The sequence below is a fragment of the Anabrus simplex genome, chromosome 11 (assembly GCF_040414725.1).
Source record: "Anabrus simplex isolate iqAnaSimp1 chromosome 11, ASM4041472v1, whole genome shotgun sequence".
Lineage (NCBI taxonomy): Eukaryota > Metazoa > Arthropoda > Insecta > Orthoptera > Tettigoniidae > Anabrus > Anabrus simplex.
In genome coordinates this window covers 5,551,285-5,574,557 of record NC_090275.1, presented here as the reverse complement: position 1 = coordinate 5,574,557, position 23,273 = coordinate 5,551,285, and the positions used below count along the sequence as shown (strand labels likewise).

The 23,273-nt window shown below is 42.6% G+C and overlaps 1 protein-coding gene across 1 annotated transcript in view; it reads right to left on the bottom strand.

The window, feature by feature from the left end:
* The window catches only part of LOC136883089 (G-protein coupled receptor moody), a 131,066-nt gene that overhangs the window by 79,820 nt on the left and 27,973 nt on the right, over window positions 1-23,273 (bottom strand). The window contains exons 3-4 of the mRNA XM_067155263.2: window positions 8,737-8,907; window positions 8,534-8,661 (exon numbers count right to left, since the gene is read on the bottom strand). Of these exons, the coding sequence (XP_067011364.1) occupies window positions 8,534-8,661; window positions 8,737-8,907 (299 nt within the window). The remainder of the gene's footprint in view (window positions 1-8,533; window positions 8,662-8,736; window positions 8,908-23,273) is intronic.

Genomic DNA, 23,273 nt, shown 5'->3' with positions numbered 1-23,273 from the left:
ATTCAGCTAAGTGGAAATATAGTAAGCATTTAGACCTATTCCGACGATTTTGTCTTGATGACATATAGTCCTTAAAACATAAAATCGAATATCTTGGATCTTGAAGGTGGTATTGTGAGTGGATAAAAGTACATGTACTCCGGTAGGTCCCTAGACATGGCAACGAGCACATCTCGTCTCTAAAAGGAATTCCATCTAAGTATTGCATTCTTTATACTTGCTCACCTCCTTATAAATCTTACGTGAACAACTCTGGAATGTTTTCCACATCTCCTACCACCTAACGACCTGCGAAGGGTTTGTAATCTCCAAACAATCTGCAGCACTTGATGTGAGATGATTAGTAGAATATAAAACGCGAGACTGGATTTAGTCCCCGAGACCGGGGGTCATCCGAAAATTTGTGTAAGGTGGCGCGACAAAATGTGTGAGAGAAGTGTAACCATAGCAACCGTCCAGGCTATGTCTTATAGCTGGTTCGAATCCCACTGTAGGCAGCCCTGAAGATGGTTTTCCGTTGTTACCCATTTTCGTCATTTTCGTCAAATGCTGGAGCCGTTACTTTCCCATCTGAAATTAGTGGCCTTGACCGAGAGACATAGTTATGGTCATTTCATTTTCGCAGAGGGAAATGTGTTGAGAATCGGGTGGAGAATACGAACTTTCCAATAGAAATATGAAACAAACTCTGTTTAGGGGTGGAACAATCGTTTAAAAACGTTGTTAGGAAGGCCAAACCGTCAAATAAAATACGCTGTGGTGTATTGGAAAGTAGAGGGAGGGGAATAAAAGCCAACTGTGCCTCCATACCATAAAGCACGAAGTCCAAAGAGAAAGAAGAAATACGACAAGTAAGACGAACGGCTTGACAGAATAATAAGCGACATGAAGAAAATGAAAACGTCACATTCTGGCTCAGAGCTCTCTTCTGTTTGCAGAACACGGAATGAAACATCCCATAGCGGGCGAGTTTGCCGCGCAGCTGTGAACTTGCATCCCGGAGATAGTGGCTTCGAACCCCACTGTCGGCAGCCCTGAAGATGGTTTTCCGTGGTTTCCCATTTTCACACCAGGAAAATGCTGGGGCTGTGCCTTTAACTAAGATCAGGGCCGCTTCCTTCCCACTCCTAGGCCTTTCCTGTTCCATCGTCGCCATAAGACCTATCTGTGTCGGTGCGACGTAAAGCAACTTTAAAAAAAAAGAAACGTCACATGACGAACTTGCTTTTAGCTTGGATGAAAAACACCAAAATCAATTAAAAAATGTCGAGATCTTAACCACAGCTCTTTTAAAAATCACGACAATGATTTTGAAGTACCTATTTATAAACATTCTAAAACCCATAGTCTGGATGTGTGATAGGAATTAGAAAACTTATCATACATGATGTCATTGTCTCTATTTATTATCAGGATTAACTGAGCAAAATGACAGGAGTTAACCACAATTCTGTAACAAGCAGTTTTCATCATAAAAAGCGATTTCAATGTTTCCTACCGAGAAGTTCAGGTGTTTAATAATTATTTCTCTATAAGTTAACTATTCAGGAACTTAATGGATGTGGACCTTCTAAATCACAAATTTAACAACAGTGCATCGGTTGCTTCCGCGAGGAAAGAGAACACTGTTGATGCCACCAAAATATTACAACAAATACCGAGAATTTTCGCTAATGCTCAACTCAATATAGCAGTATTTCCGTCCATCTCCAGGTTCTCTCAACGTCAAATCTCTATGGTGTATAAGATATATTATTGTATAAATAAATAACTAAATAACTAATTGTGTAAGCGCATATAAATACGGGCGTAAGGCACGAACTATCCTATTCTATTTTAAAATCATTAACTGACACTTGGCAGGTCAAGTGATACATGACGGTATAACCCTGGTACGAATTGTCTGTTATTCCTTATCCACAAGTTGGAAGTACAGACATGAATGTAGCGAGAGTAAGCATAACTTTCAGGGGTAATAATAGACCGGGCCCCTAATGTTTATGCAAATCACACAGCAGGACTGTTTTCCTACCTTGAGAGTACTTGTTACTAGTTTCGGTGTTTGTTTTCGAACCTACAGAAACAGGGCTGTACACAAGAATAATAATAACAACAGCCTTTCTTAAAAATTTGTGAAGTACAGATGATAAAAAAAAGAAAATTAATATTTAATATTCTCGACCGTATTGTACTCGAAGTTAATGTCCAATGTATTAGATCCTGTTGAGTACACATAGTAGTGATGATGGTTACAGAACAAAACTGATCAATCGGATGCCGATACGATCCGAACCCACAACCTCGTGATTGGTCATTTTTCTCCTTTATTTGACGTCTCTTCGATAGGTAATAAACACGTTAAAAGTGTATTTCGAATAATAAAAAAAGAACGAACTTGAAATTTAATCATTGTAGAACAAAGGTAAACATGGTAAAGAGCAAACATTATTACAATTAAAGATAGAAAAGTTCGTACACGACGAGTTTCGAACCCTACGTCGTAAATGGTGATTCTTGCGAGTTAGCATTGAGCTGTCATAAGAAACAGGCGTTGGCAGGGCTGAGTGGCTCAGACAGTTGAGGCGCTGGCCTTGTGACCCCAAATTGGCAGATTCTCTCCTGGTTCAGGTCCGGTGGTATTTAAAGGTGCTCATATACGTCAGCCTCGCGACGGCAGATTTAACGGCACGTAAAACAACTGTTGCGGAACAAAATTCCGGCACCTCGGCGTCTCCAAAGACCTTCAAAAGTAGTTAGTGAGACGTAAAAACAAAAATATTATTGTTCGAAACAGGCGTAGCATTTCGTTACAGATACTTGACATGACTGACACGAATTTCAATAATCGTGAATATCTTTGAAAGAATGTGTCATTGGCTCCATAAATTATACTGAACATCACTTAAAACCATACCGAGCAAGTTGGCCGTGCGGTTATAGGCGCACAGCTATGAGCTTACATCCGGGAAGTAGTGGTTGTCCGTATTTTCCCATTTTACACCAGGCAAATGCTGGGGTTGTACCTTAGTGAAGGCCATGGACACTTCCTTCACTCCTAGCCCTTTTCTGTCCCATCATCGCCGTAAGACATATCTACGTCGGTTCGACGTAAATCCAATTGTAAAAAAAAAATTAAACCATTGCGAGTGTCCTGTCATCTCTCAAAAGCGCAAACGAATCTGTGATCGTGGTTCCTCCTTGTTAGGACAAGAGCGGTGAGGAGGTCAAGAGGACCATGCAATGTGGGTGGCGCTCCAATATCTGCAAGGCGCCTGGCAATGTGCAGTATGTGTCATGTGTCTCTCGGGTCAGGAAACAACGTGAGCTTTAGAAAGTCACCAGTCGGGTTGCCAACTGAGTGTGTTTTCCCAAGAGGATCCGACCTACCTAGAGAAAGAAATTGAACTTCTCGGTAGAATTAAACTCGCTAACCTTGCCAGCAAGATGCCACATGCGAGTCACATTGATATCTGAGTGCGACCGAGCTCGATAGCTGCAGTCGCTTAAGTGCGGCCAGTATCCAGTAATCGGGAGATAGTGGATTCGAGCCCCACTGTCGGCAGCCCTGAAGATGGTTTTCCGTGGTTTCCCATTTTCACACCAGGCAAATGCCTGGGCTGTACCTTAATTAAGGCCACGGCCGCTTCCTTCCACTTCCTAGGCCTTTCCTATCCCATCGTCGCCATAAGACATATCTGTGTCGGTGCGACGTAAAGCAAGTAGCAAAAAAAAAAAAAAAAATCTGAGTGCGAATCCAGAACGCGGTCTATAACGACGTTCTCTTGTGCATCAGCCAATCTGGACTGCGGTTTATATTGCGAACCCCAATAAGTGAACATTAACATTATGCCGTCAAAATAGAAATACGACCGTCCACAGGAAGACAAAATAATTCCCCTACAAATGATTTACGAGACTGGTTATAGTGGGGGCGAGATTTGTCTGCGGAAATGCTCATTATTGTTTTAAGAGGAAGCACAGTCGCTGAAAAAGAATGAGCGTATGGTATCGAATAACTTCCTCGCGGAAACAATTGAAGCTACAGATAAAATACTTGCTGTAGACTGTAATTGTGTGGGAGGTGAATTATATTTTTATAAAATATGTGTGAGCATCCGTGCCTCAGGCGGCAGCACGCCGTGGTTCAAATCCCGGTCACTAAATCTGATTTGTGCTGGTCAAGGCGAAGGTTTTACTGGGTACTCTGGTTTTTCCTGTCATATTTCATTCCAGCAATAATCTGTAATATTTCATTTCATCTGTCAATAATTAATGATTGCCTCAGAGGAGTGCGACAGGCTTCGGCAGCCGGCACGGTTACTGTCTCCGCCGCTAGATGAGAACTTCATTCATTCCATTCTTGACCCGGTCGAATGACTCGAAACACGCTGTAGATTTTCATTTCCATGTAATGCGAGGAACATACAATACCGTGAAACAACTGGGCAGCCATCCTCAATGAATACAAGAATAGTCGCGCTGATTTATATTATAAGCGTACACCCTTAACACTAATGAGAGGAAGAAGTCTCCTCGAAAACTGAGAGTATCGGCTAAAAAGGCTAAGAGGGACGTTAAAATGAAAGAATCCCTAGTCCTCGTAAACCTAATACCGCCCGGGTCGGAAGAGAACAAAAGTTGGCCGAATGAGGTCAGATAGGATACATGAATGTAACATGGCCGGCGCCTGTTAGACTCAGCTAGAGGTCCCATGGTTGCCAACCTACGCTCCCACGATGAGAGAAACTGGGACTCCATTTTATTCAGCTCTTACGGCAGGCAAGGGATACCGTGGATAATTTCTACCATCCCCATCTTCACAGAGAGAGTTCCTCCTATAACAGGTTGCTATGAGGTGAAGGCTGGAAATATTATATACGTTTTCACAACTGCTTGGCTGAATCGATAGCAAAGCTGGCCTTCGTTTCAGAAGGTTCGGTTTTGAGTCCTCGTCGAGTATGGGATTTTAGCCGCATTTGGTTAATTGTTCTAGTTAGGGGCCGATGACCTTCGATGTTAGGCCCCTTTAAACAAAAAGCATCATCATCACCACTACGTAAACAATGTTCAGCCGGTGTTTAGCTAGACATAGTTTTGACTTTCATTATTGGTTCGAAAATTGAAATAGAAGTATCTTTCATGTAACTCTTGTCTTATCGCAACCAATGAAATTCGTGGGTGCGTACGCCAAACGTTAGTTGACTGTCTTCTTTCTACACGTTACTCAAATATGGCTAAACATGAACATGACTTGCCCTCAAATAAGAATATGGCTTTCTGTGGAATTAAATTTCATAATAGTATCGACACTAAAGCGACACGCCACCGTACGAGGAAGTGTTACGGTGAGTGTAATCTAAATATGTAGCTTCGGCGAAGGGAAGATGAAACAATAGTACTGTGTAACCTAATGAGTTGTACGGGCAATATACATGCAGATGATAGGTTCGAAACGATTGTTTTCCGTTGTTTCCCCAAGTTTACATCAGGCAAATACTGGGGCTGTTATTATAGCCACAGCTCTTCTTCCGCAGTCCTTGCCTTTTCTTATCTCACAGTTTCCGAAAACTTACTTGAATTACCGCAACGATTATTTAAAGAAAACACAGAACCTACAGTTTAGTTGTCACTATTATGTGTGCTTACTTGGCAGTAAATATAATAACCCTCCTGGTTGCTGTATGTGGCAGCTCGCTGACGATGAGGACAAGTAATTCTGATATGGATGTAGTGGACGTGACCTATAATTCCATGGAAACTATCCCATGTATAATAAAATATATAGGCTACCAAGAATTGTAGTCAAGTTCACAGTTACCGGACTGTCCCTCTCAAAAAATAAGTCTCTTGAAAAGCGACATCATATTTTGAAGCTCTACCTCCCCGTACATTTCAAATGAATTGCTGCTATTTCGGAGCTGACGACCCACAGAGAGGCTAACCTTTCTTCCTGGAATCGTCAATACAAATGATATGTTTCATGGTACATAACCTGTGGTTGTGATCCACTCCTCACAGTGTTCTCGGCAGTGTTTAAACATGAGCGGTTGAACATCGATTTTAGGCAGTGTCTAAGTGACAAATATTGTTTCTGCAATGCGGCAGCCATACTTAGCCATTATTTAACCGTAGACATCATTTGACCAGCGTTTCTGCAATCGGCCCACAGAGCGGATATAGTGCTTATGTAGGAACGAGAAGTAAGCACATGATGGAGTGGCACGAACACCTGCAGCTCTAAGGACAGACATGAAAGTGTGCTGACATTACGACAGCAAATTTCTAAACGTTTTTAGGGTATGGCTTTTAATGCCGGGAGAGACCGAGGACATGTTCGGCTCGCTAGTTCGGTAGCTGTTATTCTCTGAAACACCCAGCGCAGTAATCGCAAAACTTTCACAGGCTATACTCCAAGTGAGCGCCCATACCAGACCACCCTGGGGTGAACGTCCCTCAGTTCGGCACAAATACTGCAGACCGAGTACAGTATCGGGTTGTCGGCTGCCCACTTCAAGACAAATACCCAGATAGTTCCTATTCTTAGGCCACAACCGTTTCCTTTTCGAGAGCCCTAGTTCCCTTCAACCTGCTTACCCATTTCCATTCCCATCATTCATTTCGTCTCGTTAGCTCCTCAACTGAGGCTAAGTTTAGTTTACCTGGCAAGATTAAGGGCTTCAGGCCTGCGCTTCCATCTAACGAGGCACTGAAATACACACATATTACATTGCATTCTTCTCCTTCTTTCTCTTCCCCCACTTTTCCCACATCTGTGGGGTCCCGGGTGTAGCACAGGTGGATTTGGCCCTGTTTTACGACCGGATGCCCTTCCTGGCGCCAACCCTGTATGGAGGGATGTAATCACTCTTGCGTGTTTCTGTGGTAGTTGGTAGTGTAGTGTGTTGTCTGAATATCAAGAGGAAAGTGTTCGCAAAAAGAAAGAAACACCCAGTCCCCGGAACAGAATAATTAATCAGACATTATTTAAATCCCCGGCCCAGTGGGGAATCGAACCCCGAACCATCTAAAACGAAGGCCTCTACGCTGACCATTCAGCCAGTCAGTCGGACATGTATTACACTGCACTACTTTACACTAATTAAATTTAATACAAATGCAAGAACGATGAGTGACGAGATTCAATTAATAATAATAAATAAATAAATAAATAAATAAATAAATAAATTAGATATAATATAATAAAAAGAAAATATTCTTAAAACTAAAATAACCTACATTTATAAAGAGAGGTAGTACATAAAATTTAATATAATTTGAAAGACGAAACGATTAAGAATTTTAAACTAATCGTTCCATGACAATAGATTGTTTGTGTGTAGCTGTATTAAGTTTACAGATGATCCTTACTGGTGCATAAAATGTCTCCACAGTGCTTACTTGAAAGTGCGAATAGCGCTTAACCCTCTTCCGGGAAGGAGGTTCCACTCACGGCAGGCAATTACTGTCAATGAATTATCCTACATGGCAGTTGTATGGGTAGGTAAGGCAAGCATGGAATTATTAGTAGATCTGGCGTTAAGACTGTGATAAGAAGAGAGGCATTTGAAATATGAAGTAAGGTGAAATGGGTGTGAAGAATGAATGATGTTATGGAGGTGGCATAGGGTATGTGCAGTGCGACAGATTTCTAGTCGGGGTCAAGACAGGTGGTTATATCAAGGAGTTACACGGTCATAGTACCGTAGGTTACAGGCGTATCTCACACATGCATTTTGACCACGCTGCAATCTGCTCAATAACTTGCACCCGGGCTCTCTATAAATCGAGTCACAATAGTCGAATAGTCGAAATGAGGGAAAACCGGAGCTTCTACCACCATTGTTTTGAGTTTTTCAGGAAATAAGTATTTATACCAGCATATCATGTGCAATGCAGAGATGTTTTCTGGGTGATGTTCATAACGTGACTTTTCCATGACATGTCATCATCGAAAGTAACGCTTAGGACTTTTACTGATCACATGAATGATATGAGGTTGGCGTCAGGAAGGGCATCCGGCCGTAAAACACGACATCTCACCCCAACCTCGACCTCATATTTTAGAAGGAAATTAGAGTAAGGGGTAGTCATACATAGAAGGCATTTTAAGATGAAAAAGATGAAATCCGTATCTAATGCACTAGTTTGAGTACCTTATTTTGCCTGAACCAACTTTGATCATTAATCTTACTAAAAACTACTCCGCAGTGCCTGTTTTGATTTGAGGTCACACAAACACTTGGGTGAGGGATGGGGCATTTGGCTGGTGACGTCAGCCTGAACCTTTGATGTTCGCAATCACGACTCTAGTTGTAGAGTTAAAACTCAAAAAGAAAAGAAACGAAACCAGAAGGCGTGGAGTTAAGCAGAGGGCGCACCCAGGTACATGTACCGTTGTGTGAGGGAGTTTACCTACGAACGGAAAGAAAGTGGCCTTGCCTTGACAAATGTAGCATTTACGTGGAGATGAAATGGGTAAAGTAAGGGAAACAATTTCGTTCATGGCTGAGTGAGTTATCCTACTGTCACTTACCCCAGATACCGAAGAGCGTAGGCAGCTGCATGCCGTAGCTGAAGACCCAGCAGAAGATGATCATGGCGGCGATCCAGCCCTTCTTGTAGATCCTGTTGTACAGGTTGTGATGTGTGATCATGATGTACCTGGAACAATGAGGGCGAGCGTCAGCCACAAGCTCAGCAGATCTCTGTGATAGCACACACTAGAGCAGCCCTCACCTGTTGATTGTGATCATGGCGATGGACAGGAGGGACACTCCAATGTTGCCGTATCTCATGAACGGGAACAGAGTGCACAGTTCCGGGCCATGAACCCATGTCCCCGCGATGAAGCGTGACGAGCTGAAGGGCAGCACCATGCAGCAGAATATGAAGTCCGCCACACACAAACTGCAATAAACAGAAAGTAGCTACATGCTGAGTGTGTCAGCAAAACAACAACTACTCACTAGTGTGCGATTTCTTTTTCAATGAGTCACTCGAGATTGCTGGACGTCGTGTGTCTCAACTAACGCACTGCTCTTCCCAACGCCGTAAATGAGGGGTTCACTATGGACCATATTTCTCGTCACGCGCGACGTACGCAATGGACAAAGCGATTAACACGTTTTATGGTTGTGAAAAAAGTCCACAGCCTGTTTTCAGTCAATTGACCGGGTGAGGGATGGAATGAATGAAGCCCTCATCTAGCGGCGAGGATAGGAAGGGTGCCGGCTGCCGAAGCGTGTCACACCCCTCTGACTGAAGAAATGATATGATATTGGAGAGTGTTGCTGCAATGAAACATGGCAGGGAAAACCGGAGTACCCGAAGAAAAACCTGTCCCACCTCAGGTTTGTCCAGCACAAATCTAACATTGAGTGACCGGGATGTGAACCACGGAACCCAGCGGTGAGAGGCCGGTGCGCTGCCACCTGAGCCGCAGAGGCCTCTTTCCTGGTCCATATCTGGGGAAGGAGAGTTCTAAATTTTATGTCGGGCTGAGAAGCTCAGGGCCCAGAGCGATGGCCTTCTGATCCCGGCTCAGTTCGGTAGTATACTTTGAACGTACGACAGCCTCGTGTCGGTAAGTCCTGCGACACGAATTCCCGGTCCTCGGCGTCTCCGAAAACCGCAAAAGTGTGGAAGGTAATTATTCTGTTTTATTATTATAATCCGTATCCTTCGTTGAATGGGCAGCAATGAGGCCTTCCGTTCAGAAGGTTCCGGGCTCGGTTCCCGGCAGGGTTGGTAATCGTAATTCTTTGGACTCGGAGACTAGGTTTTTGTTTGTCCCAACGCTCTCCTCTTCATATTCAGGCATTACACGACACTACCAACCACCACAGTATAAAGCAATAGTGATTACATGTTTCCACACACAATGTCGTCAGGAAGGGCATCCGGCCCTTTAACAGGGCCAAATGCACATGTGCCACAAATTTCACACTCGCGACCCCACAAATGTGGGAAGAAGCGGTAGAAAACAATAATGTCTGCCTCTGTGGTGCAGTGGTTAGTGTAATTAGCTGCCACCACCGGAGGCCCCGGTTCGATTCCCGGCTCTGGCACGAAATTCGAAGAGTGGTACGAGGGCTGGAACGGGTGCCACCCAGCCTCGGGAGGGCAACTGAATAGATTCCCACCTCAGCCATTCTCGAAGTGGTTTTCTTTGATTTCCCCCCACTTCTCCTCCAGGCGAATGCTGGGATGGTACGGCCGCTTCCTTCCCGCTTCCTTGTCTACCCCTTCCGATGTTCCCGTCCCCCCAGAAGGACTCTGTTTAGGTGAGTGAGGCCGCCTGGGTGAGGTACCGGTCCTTCTGCCCATTTCCATACCCCGACTCAAAGTCTCACGTTCCAGGACACTATCGTTGAGGCGGTAGAGGTGCAATCCCTCGGAGGGTAAAACCAACCCTGGAGGGTAACGGATTCTTGTACAATTCGTTTTATGTCGCACCGACACAGAGAGGTCTTATGGCGACGACGGGATAGGAGAGGCCTAGGAGTGGGAAGGAAGCCGCCGTGGACTTAGTTAAGGCACAGGCTGGTGTGAAAATGGTATACTACAAAGAAGAAAGATAATAACAATAATATTTTCTAAATGTTATAATTGAGATCTCGATATATACATGATGGCGTAGGGTGGGAGAAAAAGAGTGGGCGGTCATTTCCTTTGTAACCTACTGCAGTTTCTCTTCGAACAGACGTCTAATGTTTATTGGTAAAATAAAATCACTGAAGCATTATGCACACTTTAGGGGATTACTGCACTTTTAAAAAGCATTATTTGTATCTTATGCATTAGGAGTCTAATCCTATTCACAACCAGTACCGAGTTAATTCGAATGAGCGCTCTGTTACTGCTGAACGAGTCATCTAATTGAGTCAAGCGGCCCGTGATAACGAGCCGACCTCATTATTGGCAGAGATTACTTCATTTACCGAAAATATAATTACTAAGACTGACTCTGAGAATAACCTCTCCTCAATTACAGAAGTAGCTTTCCTGGTGCTCAACAAATATACACAAACAGAAGAGTTTAATTCTGTGTTGAACTTCCTCAAGTTTAATTAACGACAGGCCTTTTTTAACCCACTAACAAGTTTCGTGATTCTCTGTTTAATTTTTGAATCCACTCTTCCTTTAATTAGAAACTCTGCCGAGGATCAGATTGTACCTTTCTACTTGATAGAGCACGCGATGCTGTAAGGTAGTTTATTGTTCAAACAAAGACTTCCAGCACAGGTTGTAGCCTACGTTAATATTCATCAGGCTTCTCTCTAATTTTATGTCATTTTTGAGATCCTGCTTGACCCACTCCCTAGGGGTGTTTAACTCGAAATAACATTCAAATTTGCGTTGAAGGCCTCCTGAGAAAATTCGACGTGGCGTAACTCAAACAGATTTATAGTTAAAACGTATTATATATGAATAGTTTATGTATCATTTTAAAGCAGATCGATGAGTGCGCAGGATGGGACCGGGGTGGCAGCTTTCATGTGCCTGACGCCATCAAATTTAGATGTGTTTTGACATAAGCATGTCTTGGAGCTCGGGGGTGATCCGAACATTTGTGTAACAAAATAGTGTTATGTAACAAAAATGTGCTACCTAGCAACCGTACCTTGAGGGCAGCAGAAGCCATGGATCTGTATGTCAAGACCATCCGTCAATACTTCACATCACAGCCTGCACTGCTGCTACGCAACATAGTCTCACACCTTTTATTTAATGACATTTTGACATAAATACGTCTTATGACTGGCGGTCTTCCGAAAATGTGTCTCGACGTCACGTTAGTCGTTACCGTACGCCTTGGTCGCCAAAGATGCTGCGGCTACAAAATCTGTGACGTCACGTTAGTCGTTACCGTAGGCCTTGGTCGCCAAAGATGCTGCGGCTACAAAATGTGTGACATCACGTTAGTCGTTACCGTAGGCCTTGGTCGCCAAAGATGCTGCGGCTACAAGTTCCTTTGACACAGAATTGCAGTTCTCCTTGAGGTAACATTGAGTTTCATTTATTACGCAAAGGTTTCTTTTAACGATTTGTTTTCCGTTGCACCGACACAGAGAGGTCTTATGGTGACGTTGGGACAGGAAAGGGCTAGAAAGGAGTAGGGACTGTGCCCTTGATTGAAAGTACAGCCCCAGCATTTGCAGGTGCGAAAGTGGCGAAACCATGGAAAACCTCCTTCAAGGCTGCCGACTGTGGGATTCGAACTCACCATATCCCGAATGCAAGCTCTCAGGTACGCGACCCTAACCGCACGGCCAATTCGCTCAGTACAAGGTCCTTAAACTCTTCTCCTAACCTTAGCTTTAGAGTGAGTCTCCCGTGGATGATTGATGTATTACAGTGCAAGCTTTATCACAAAGATCTTACACATCCTTCATCTTTCTAATTAACTGAAAAGTGGAGTAACAATTTAGAGTGAGGGTCTGAAAGCTTATTACTTATTGAGAGATTAAAAAGACCTGTCGCTTAAAGGAGGTAATTAAGCTCAAAGAAGTTTCCCTCTCAGAATATTAAAAGGAAAATACAATATACGAACACCGCTCTGAAGTATCATAAATGCACAAATAATAATAATAATAATAATAATAATAATAATAATAATAATAATCGGGTTGAGTGGCTCGGACAGTAGAGCACAGGCTTTCTAAGTTGACAGGTTCGTCGAAGCCGGTTTATCCCAAAGTATTGAGGTGCTCAGACATTTTAGCCTCGTGTCGCTAGATTTTCTGGCTCGTAAAAGAACTGCTGGAAGACAAAACTCCGGCACTTTGATGTTTCCAAAATCCATCAAATAGGCAATGGAAAGTAAAAACCGGATTATTATTATTATTATTATTATTATTATTATTATTATTATTATTATTATTATTATTATTTCCCGCTGAGTGGCTTCCTAGTTAGCATGATGAACTATAGTACAATCGGTCCCGGGTTCGAATAGTGGTCCGGTCGGGGATTTAAACCTTCATGGCTATGTTTTTTCCTCTGGCCTGGAGAATATTTTACGCGGCCTTTAACATTAGATTTCTTCCTAGGTAAGGCCTCACCGGGCGAGTTGGTCTTGCGGTTATGGGCGTGGAGGTATGAGCTTGCCTCCGGGAGATGGTGGGTTCGAACCCCACTATCGGCCGCCCTGAAGATGGTTTTCCGTGGTTTCCCATTATCACACAAGGCAAATGGTGGGGTTGTACCTTACTTATGGCCAGGACCGCTTCCTCCCGATTCCTAGGCCTTTACCATCCCAACATAAGCAAAAGACCTATCTGTGTCGTGACGTAAAGCAACTGCTAAAAAGGAAAAGAAAGTAAGGCCTCATAGTCAGACAACGCAGGTCACCCATGAATACCAACTCGAAAGACTCCCACCAAACCTCTCGGGAGCCAATACAGCATTATTATTATTATTATTATTATTATTATTATTATTATTATTATTATTATTATTATTATTATTATTATTATTATTATTATTATTATTAAACATTAGGAACATTCACTTCGGAGGATCGAGAAGGTGTTGATAAACCTGGGAGAAATGATCAGTTATGGTTCAATTTCATTCCAAATTCAAAACGTTTACGGTTGGAACAAAACGTTTACGGCTGGAAATAAGTTCACCTTGCTGTTGGCCTGGCACCCAGCGAACAGCGCGGATGTGATATCTCCATATTTCATCTGTTCCCCATCATGAAATCTCTTCGTGCCAGGCTGTTCGAATCCCTTGATGATGTTATACATGAGGTGCGTGATCAGGGTTCTAACTTCCACCGACAGGGGTCTGATAAATGGAATTCGCTCCGACACAACAGCAAAACTCTCTTCACGTAGCTATGACATATATCCTCCGATCTAAGCATCTGCGTAAAAAAAACACCACTAACACATGAAGTACAGGAGATGAGGACCGTATAACTATACTGCATACAAACAGGTCCAGAAATTACCCACAAGAATAATAATTCATCTACAACTCCGTAATTTGCTGTACGGAGCAGAAGCAAGCGAACACACTATTAGCCAGCCACAAACATGAAGGAGAACGACTTCAAAGTACCGAAGACTAATAACAGAGAAGTTTGGGAGGTAGAAAAGTTGTACGTTCCCCTCCAGAACAGTTTATATTAAATCTTAATTTGAAGGGAAAGTGTAAATTTACTCTACCTTCATTTGACGAGTGCGTCTGGTGGGGCTTGCCTGTGTTGTTGAGCCAGATCTCACGGGCACCGCTTCCCAACATAAGACACTGTAAAAAAGACTGTTTAACTTGGGTTTGTATGTACAGTTGAGGGCTGAGGGAGTGCCAGTGGCCAGGAGACTAAACACTTCCAATTTCATGCAATAGAGCGCAGCATGTAACAAAAGCCAAAACTGTGTTATATTTCAACAACTAGAGTGCAGCATAATGTGGCAACCATAATGTAGACAGCAATCAGCGTTACCAATATAAGGATTTAGTCACTGTATCAGACGACTATTATATCTTTTAACTACGAGATATTATTCGTTCCCTCGTGTTAAAATAGACGCGTAGTGACTTTTGTAAACTCCTACTAGCGACATAAACTTTTTCTCTGTGTGTAATGTAACAATCTAGGGTATTTCCATTAAATTTTTCTCTGTTTCATTAATGTAAGTTGGCAACACAATTACCTTTATGTACGAGAATCAACGCACCAAAATTGTTAACTTTCTAGGTCTTTTTTTAATGTATTTGTGAATAGTGTCCTTATAATATTTGTGTGTGTAATCGTACAGAGTGCAGTGGATATAGCTTCCATATTTGTATCTGTAAAACAAGTATAAGGCATTTTGTAAACTTTAGTTTCGCGGCAACAGAAATTGTGACCAGGTGTTCGTCCGGGCGCGTATGTTCTACTGCCATGTGAGGCGACCACGTCTTACTTTCAGCACCGCTCTTTTTAGTTCATTTGAAGATGTACTTCGAGGTTTTGGAGCAAACACTTTTGGTGAGTAGGCCCCGTATATGTTTTTTCTTCATAACTATTTTTATCTTAAAATTCGAATTATAAGAAAAAATGTATGTGGATTGAATTAAATATTTATATTAAATTTATAAATTAGTTTTAATTGATACTTCATTAAAAGAACAGACTTGTACTATGGCGATTACATGTAACTTATAACACTGTTGGTACTTGCAACTGCGAAAGACTCTGTTTACACATTTTGAATTTGTTGGCACCACCACTAGACTGATGTGTGTGACGCGGTTGAAGAAATGAGACTAAAATGGTTCGGATACGTGAAACAGATTCTCGAATTTCCAGGATGGTGTTAAACTGGAAAGTTGAGGGCAGCATGAAGCGGAGACAGTGGATGCAGCAAAAAGCATACGAGTTTGGATGTAGGAAAACTGCGTACGGGGTCGGGTATGAGATGAGATGAGGCCGGGTGCCCTTCGTGACGCCAGACCTCCACTGAGCACATAACGAAGGTGGAATGAGTCATAGTGCAAGAAATTGGGTAACGAGGGTGTGTGCCTGCAAGTCAAAATAGGAAACCCCCACACAGCCAACGGCCGCACCCGACAGCAGACCTTGGCTACGTAGCGGCAGCCACTCCGCTCCGTTGTAAGGAAACTACTGTATCACACCTCCCCGGGCTGAGTGGCTCAGCGGCTTGAGGCGCTGACCTTCAGACCCCAACTCGCTGAGACTGGTGATATGTGAAGGTTATGTCGGTAGATTTACTGGCACGTAAGACAACTCCTCTGGGACTAAAGTCCGACACCTCGACGTCTCTAAAAAACGTAAAAGTATTTAGTTTGGGCTGGGAAGTCTTGCGAGGGGCTACCCGGCCGAGGCCGTAAAGGCGTGCTCGGTTCGCCCGGAAGGACGTGGGTTCGAATCTCCGCCAGGAAGTCGTAAAATTTAAGAAACGAGATTTCCACTTCCGGAGGTGCATATGGCCCTGAGGTTCACTCAGCCTACACCAAAAATGAGTACCAGGTTAATTCGTGGGTCAAAGGCGGCTGGGCGTAGAGCTAACCACTCTACCCCATCACGTGCCGAGGTTAACAATGGTGGAAGCCTTTACCTTCCACCCCTCCAAGGGGAAGTCTTGCGAGAAAAGGGACGAGCTGCTCGACTAAGTGGTATGTTTCGAGCTGTCAGTGGAGAGATGGCCTGGAATGACATCAGTAGACGAATAAGTTAGAGTGGTCTCAAAAGTAGGAAAGATCGCAATATGAAGATAAAATTGGACAAATTGGGGCAAATATTCGTTTATAGGAAGGGGAGTTAAGCATTGGAATACTTTACCAAAGGAACATGTTCAATAAATTTCCAATATCTTTGCAATCATTTAAGAAATTGCTAGGAAAACAACAGATAGGGAATCTGCTACCTGGGCGACTGCCCTAAATGCAGATCAGTAGTGATTGATTGATTGATTGATTGATTGATTGATTGATTGATTGATTGATTGATTGATTGATTGATTGATTGATTGATTGATTGATTGATTGATTGATTGATTGATAGTGGGATGTAAAGCAATAACATTATTGACTTCGATGCTCCGTTTTATCCTAACGGATGGCAGAAATGTCGGAACTCCCTTGGAAACATATTATGAGCGACTTTTAGTTAACTTCGTGCGGTAAACACCAAATCTATCACCAGACATCATTTACATGCCGACATCATGCAACAAGGGGTCTCGAATGGACTTTCTTCCGCCCTTCAGAAATCCGAATATCCCTGCTGGGTTTCAACTCGCGACCTCGCAATCCGGAGGCCGACACTGTTACACTGAATCACAGCGAAATTGGTATGAAAAAATTAAAGTGCAAGTCACTCAGGTGGCGGCAAGTCAGAGGATTTTGCTCCTAGTCAACCGAAGTCATACGATAATATTAATGATAACAATAATAATAATTTATTATTTTTTATTTATTTTTTCGTTTAGGGCGATCTACGGAACACGCAAAGTAACGATGTAAAGCAGAGGGCAATAAGTCTCTGGTAAAACCCCAACTAGAGTATGGTTCCGCCGGCCCCGTGGTGTAGGGGTAGCGTGCCTGCGTCTTACCCGGCCCCGGCTCCGATTCCCGGTCAGGTCAGGGACTTTTACCTGGACCTGGCTCGTTCGAGGTCCACTCAGCCTACGTGATTAGAATTGAGGAGCTATCTGACGGGGATAGCGGCCCCGGCCTAGAAAGCCAAGAATAATGGCCGAGAGGATTCGTCGTGCTGACCACATGCCACCTCGCAATCTGCAGGCCTTCGGGCTGAGCAGCGGTCACTTGGTAGGCCAAAGTCCTCCAGGCTGTAGTGCAATGGGGTTAGAGTATGGTTCCAGTGTATGAGACTCTCACCAGGATTCAAGAACTAAAAAAAAATCCAAGGAAAAGCAGCTCGATTTGTTCTGGTTGATTTCCGACAAAAGAGTAGCCTTAGAAAAATGCTGCAAAGTTTGGGCTGGAAAGACTTGAGAGAAAGGAGACGAGCTGGTCGACTATGTGGTATGTTCCGAGCGTAGAGAAGAGGAGTGGAGAGATGGCGTAAAACGACATTAGTACACGAGTAAGTTTGAGTGATTATTTAAACGTAGGAAAGATCATAATATGAAGATAAAGTTGGAATTGAAGACAAATTGGTGCAAATATTCGTTTATAAGAAGGAGGGTTTGGGATTGGAATAATTTACCAAGGGAGATGTTCAATAAATTTCCAAATTGTTTTCAATTACCGTATTTAAAAAAAATACTTGGAAAACAACAGACTGCGGACTGCCCTAAATGCAGATCAGTAGTGATTGATATTGAACTCTGTCTGTAAGCCTCCTTTTTCCAAAAATATAAATTGATTATTGAGTCATGAAATAAATTCTCACCTATTAGTATTTTAACTTATTACCTGTATTACCTGTAGATCCTTGTTAGTCTCCCGAAACTATTTCAAGGTTGTTGTGGCCAAGGATGTTGGCCGTGCGGTTAGGGGCGCGCAGCTGTCAGCTTGCATTCGGGAAATCGTCTGTTCGAACCTCACTGTACCGAGCTCGATAGCTGCAGTCGCGTAAGTGCGGCCAGTATCCAGTATTCGGGAGATAGTAGGTTCGAACCCCACTGTTGGTAGCCCTGAAAATGGTTTTCCGTGGTTTCCCATGTTCACACCAGGCAAATGCTAGGGCTGCACCTTAATTAAGGCCACGGCCGCTTCCTTCCCACTCCTAGCCCTTCCCTGTCCCATCGTCGCCGTAGGACGTATCTGTGTCGGTGAGATGTAAAGCAACTAGCAAATATATATATTTGCAACATTAAAGTCATCTAATTCATGAATCGGACGTCAATCCGTGAATCTGTTGTCTTCAGCTCTCCTAGAACGTTGTCATGATCGTAGGAACAAGTTAGATTGTTATTTCGTAAATAACTGATGTTTGTGTCATTTTACAACATATTTAATCGGCCACATGTGGGTTGTTGGTACTCACTCACTGAGCCACGACTGAAACAAGCTCCTCGCTCTTAAATGTGTTGTCACTTGGAGTTCGGAAAATAAACATGTCAGGTCAACGGCCTCTGAGCCTTATGACACAGTGTCAGGGTTCGCGTCGCTCGTCTGCGTAGAAGAAGGGTGAAGGAGAGACGTGAAGGAAAAGGGTAAAAGGATAGTGGGAAGGAAAGAAGGAAGAAGAGTGGGTGAGAAAGAAATTCCTCTGCTAGAGGGAACATCATAGAATAATGTACATGTTTTGTACAGTTCCCCTGTTAGTAACGTCTTACGACATACATCCTTTGACTCCACCCGCAGGGGAAATAAGAGAGTTCCGATAAATCGAAAGAAAAATGGCAAGGCTCAAGAATTGTGAGAAAATGAAACACATTCTGGACCTAGACTGGTTTGATGCAGCTCTACATTCTGCTTGTCATATTCATACTTTAGTCTACCACTACCGTTCTTACCACCTACACTTCCCTTAACTGAACAAGTTCTGGGTATCTTAAAATGTACCCTACCATTCTGTCTCTTCTTCTCGTCAAATTTAGCCAAATCGATCTCCTCTCACCAATTCAATTCCGTGTCACATCACTCGTGATTCGATCTATCTAGCTCACCTTCAGCATTCTTATGTAACACCACATTTCAAAAGCTTGTATCCTCTTTCTTTCTGAGCTAGTTATCGTCCATCTTTCACTTCCTTACGATGCCACGCTACAGGCGAAAGTCTTCAAACACATCTTTCTAATCCCTATATCAACATCTGAACTGAGCAAATTTATTTTCCTGTGTCAAAGATGATGAACCTATGACACGACTTCTGTGGCTCGTCAGACAAACACATCTGAATGTTTCTGACAGGTCGAAAATCTACGAACATATATTTACGCTTTAATAAAGAATTGTCAGTATTAATTGTATAACCATATCTTTTACAAATTTTATTACGTTAACGAAAATATATATCTTAGTCTTAAAATCTACCTGTTTTTTGAAAAGTAATTTCCAGGGGTGTTTGCAAAATAAAATCATGGAGTATTCAGTTGAATGGATTTTACAATCGAATACCTAAGTGAAGTGAAATCTTGGAGTTTCATGATGATTTTAAACAAAAATAACCGAAGGCAGACAAGAGTAAAAAGTAATAAATGAGACACGCTAGTCGGTAAAGGTTTGCCATCCCTTTCTATATCAATGTTCGAAGTGAGCAAGGCCTCTTTTGTTTGTGCTACTCTGCATTTTATGTCCTCCTTACTTTTCCATCGTTCGTTATTTTGCTAACCAAGTAACAATATTCACCTAGTTCCGTTAAAACTTAATTTAGCAATCTAATATTTCCTGGATTATTATTATTATTATTATTATTGTACCAGGCGGTACACCTCCACGCCGTTAATTTAAAATGTGCGCCAATTGAAACTCCTCTGCTGGAGGAAGTCTGAACTTTATTGACGGTATTAATTTTCTACTTTCTCAGAAGATGTCACCACGTGGAAAAGTTTGAGTTTTTGAACTGTGTCATTTTTGATGTGTTTTTGTTTCACTTGTAGTTAGAAGTGTGAACTTTCTCTTCTAGAGGACACTACTGAAGATCAACAACGGTGCACTCTAGTGCGAAGTGAAAGAACTGTTTTTTGGAGAAAATTTAATTTCAAGAGTTTGTTCTTTGTTAAATTTCTTTCAGTCATTGTTTAAGTTGGCAATATTCACCCCTTCTTTCCCCTTGTGTTGAACCTAACCAATCCCGAATTTCTTAAATTAATTTCTATCCAATCAGATGTATCTTCCCCCAACTTGAATATGTTGCTGTGTCCTACCCAATAAAGTGTTTGTGGGAGGGTGTTTTCATTCCCCTAACGCCTAGAAACTTCCGCGAGAGTATTTAAACTGCTGATTTTTGGGTCTCTCGGCCACTTCTGTTCCATCTTTCAGTGTATTAAGTACATAGCAGGAGGCGGGAAGCGCCTCTTTCCTCGGCAGCGGTCAGCAACAAGGTAATGGCCGATTAATAAATTCTTTCTTTGCTAGCTCAGCAGTTTAACTTTCGGGGCGGGTTCTAAGCGTTCCACTATGTAACCTTTTCCTAAAATGTAACTTCTCTTTTCATCTATTCTCTTGTAAAGCTACATACTGGGATAGAGAGTGCTAACCCTCTCGAGCTCCCACTCACATTGTCTTGAGGTGAACTTATTTTCTCAACCAATTCTTCCGTAATGTAATGTAAATTGTTATTTTCTTAAGTCACCTCTGTAGTATGGGATTAGCCCTTGCACTAACGGCCTAAGGCCAAGTAGGTCTTAAACAAAGTGTATTAGGAGTGCAAGTTCGCCTCCCCTCAAATTGTATTTTAGAGGTCATGTATTAACCTTCTTGTCATTTAATAGACCTCAGTAGGTTGGGTATTTTACCCCTGTGTATATGTCCTTTGAGGACAGCTTAAAGGTGGAGTTTGGTGTGGCCTGGGAGAGGCTTAAAATTGAGAGCGAGTGGCTCTTTTGAAAATTGTATATTGTATGCCTCGAGGAGGCTTTTCAGTGTAATTTGGAGCAAGGGCTCCTAGGTATGAATGGGGTTTTCTGCCCCTCTGTTAAAATTGTGTTTGGGGTAAAACTGAGCTGATTGCCCAAGAATTATGTTTCTGACTTTTGAAGCCCCAAATGGGGTACCTATATAAATGTATTTTTCAATCGTGTTTCGGCTACTAAGTTCCTGTTCTATTTGTTGTTACCTAATTTTGAAAAGAAAATATAACCTTGTTAAATTTTAAAATTAATTTCACTTTAGTAGCTTGAGACCTATTCACCACCCAGCACCTTCTTTCATGCATAACTACCACAAAAACACGGTAACAAGTGGTAGCAGAGCGTGGTTGAATGGGTCTCAATTTAGCCCCTTTTGACGGCTACACATTGTTTTGATCCGAACTCTAACCATTTTCTCAGTTGCTGGAATTTTTTGACCTTTTCAAAATTGGTCTGTCATCATGCCCGGCCCTCGCGATGTTCTCCTTCTTAACTATTTGCGCAAGGAGGAGTTGATCTATGAATTAACTATCAGAAATGTGCACTCTGGAGGCACGGTTGCAATAGACACTAACAAGCTTAGAGAGTCCCTTGATTTGCCCATTTCCATCCCCAATTTGGGAGAGAAAGAAATTGACGACTCTCTTTCCACGATCACGGAGAATATTACTGGGCTAGCTTCTGTAGTTAGTTTTTTTGATGAAAATGATCCGTCTCCTAATCAAATTAAGCGTGTGCAAGGCAGGCTATATCATTTTTCGAATAGGGTTAACGATCTGTTGTCTCTAAAACTGAATGATGTTCAGAGGAAGGAAGCTAGTTCGCTCCTGGAAAATATTTCCGAATTATCTAGTAAGGTCACTCAATTGTTAACTGGGGAAGTTCCTCCCAAATCTGATCAACCCACCATAGTAAATGCAGGTAGTGAGGAAGCGCCTCCCAAGGGAGAAGTTAATAGAATAACCGTTGCTGCTCAAACTATCCCTGCCCCATTGGACAACGAATCTGAACGTCGTGCATCATTGAGTAACATCCGTTCTGAATTAACTTCCTTACCATTGAAACCTTTACCTACTATGTCACCCGGGTTTAGCAGCTTGCCTCATCCATTGGCAATGTTGCTCAGAGGTATCTCTAAGTTTTCCGTTAATACCACCAGTGATGTAATTTCATTTTTAAGATTTCTAGTGGAATTTCAGGATCATGCCCTTGTTTTTTCTCTTTCTCCATGTCAAATCTTGCAAATTATCTATCCGTATGCTATTGGTATTCTCTCTGATAAAATCGTAAGAGCCATTGCCGAGCAATCATCTATTGAGGATTTCCATGCCCATTTGCTAGCTAACTTCATCCCTGCTAGGGCCAGGTCCTCCCTTATTCAGAAGTACTATTATCGTGTACAGCGCTTGGATGAAAACTTGGCTGATTTCATACAGGACATTAAGTTTTATACTAGGGTGTTTGCCCTTCATTTTCCTGAAGATCAGATTGTACAGGCTATTGTAGAGGGAATTTCACCTCCCTATAGGTGATATTTGTGTTTCGCGGCGTGCCCGCAAACTTTCTCGGAACTTGAAGCATTGGCCGTCTCAGCGGAAGGAGTTAGATACGCCGATTCTTTGCGTGTCGCGAAAGAACCCCCGCCTTCCATTAGTAATACTCGGCCTCCACCTCGCCGATCAGTCACCCCTCGTAAATGTTATGCTTGCGGGTCGCCTGACCATCTGCGCAATAAGTGTCCTCTGATCAAGTCTAGTAGGGCAAATAATGGAGCGGGTTCATCACAAGGCTGTTTTAAATGTGGGGCTTTCTCACATATCGCAAAGAATTGTCCCAATTCGAATAGCACCCCCTCCTGCTCAACTTCTGGTGTAACTTACAACAACAATCAAAAGTGACTAGTGGCTGCGGCTGAGTCAACTAATTCTGCTTCCCAAGGCTCAGCCCCTGGCAAAAAGGTCGAGAATTCAGGGAACGATAAGTCTTCGAATACATCTTTTGAATGCCCCAAAGAGTGTCTTAGGATTGCGGCGGATACCCCCGCACCTGTTCCTTTTCTTAAGATTGAGTTAAATAACGAGCCTATAACAGCTCTCTTAGATTCAGGCAGTGTTTGTTCGATTATTTCGGCTGAATGGTATTCTAAATTGAAAGCCGTTTGTAAACTACCTGACTACGTCTCATCTCCTATTCAATATGTTTCGGCTAATTCATCTCCATTAGAAATTCTAGGTTCCGTACTGGTCAAAATTCGTATTTTTAAATTTACATGGA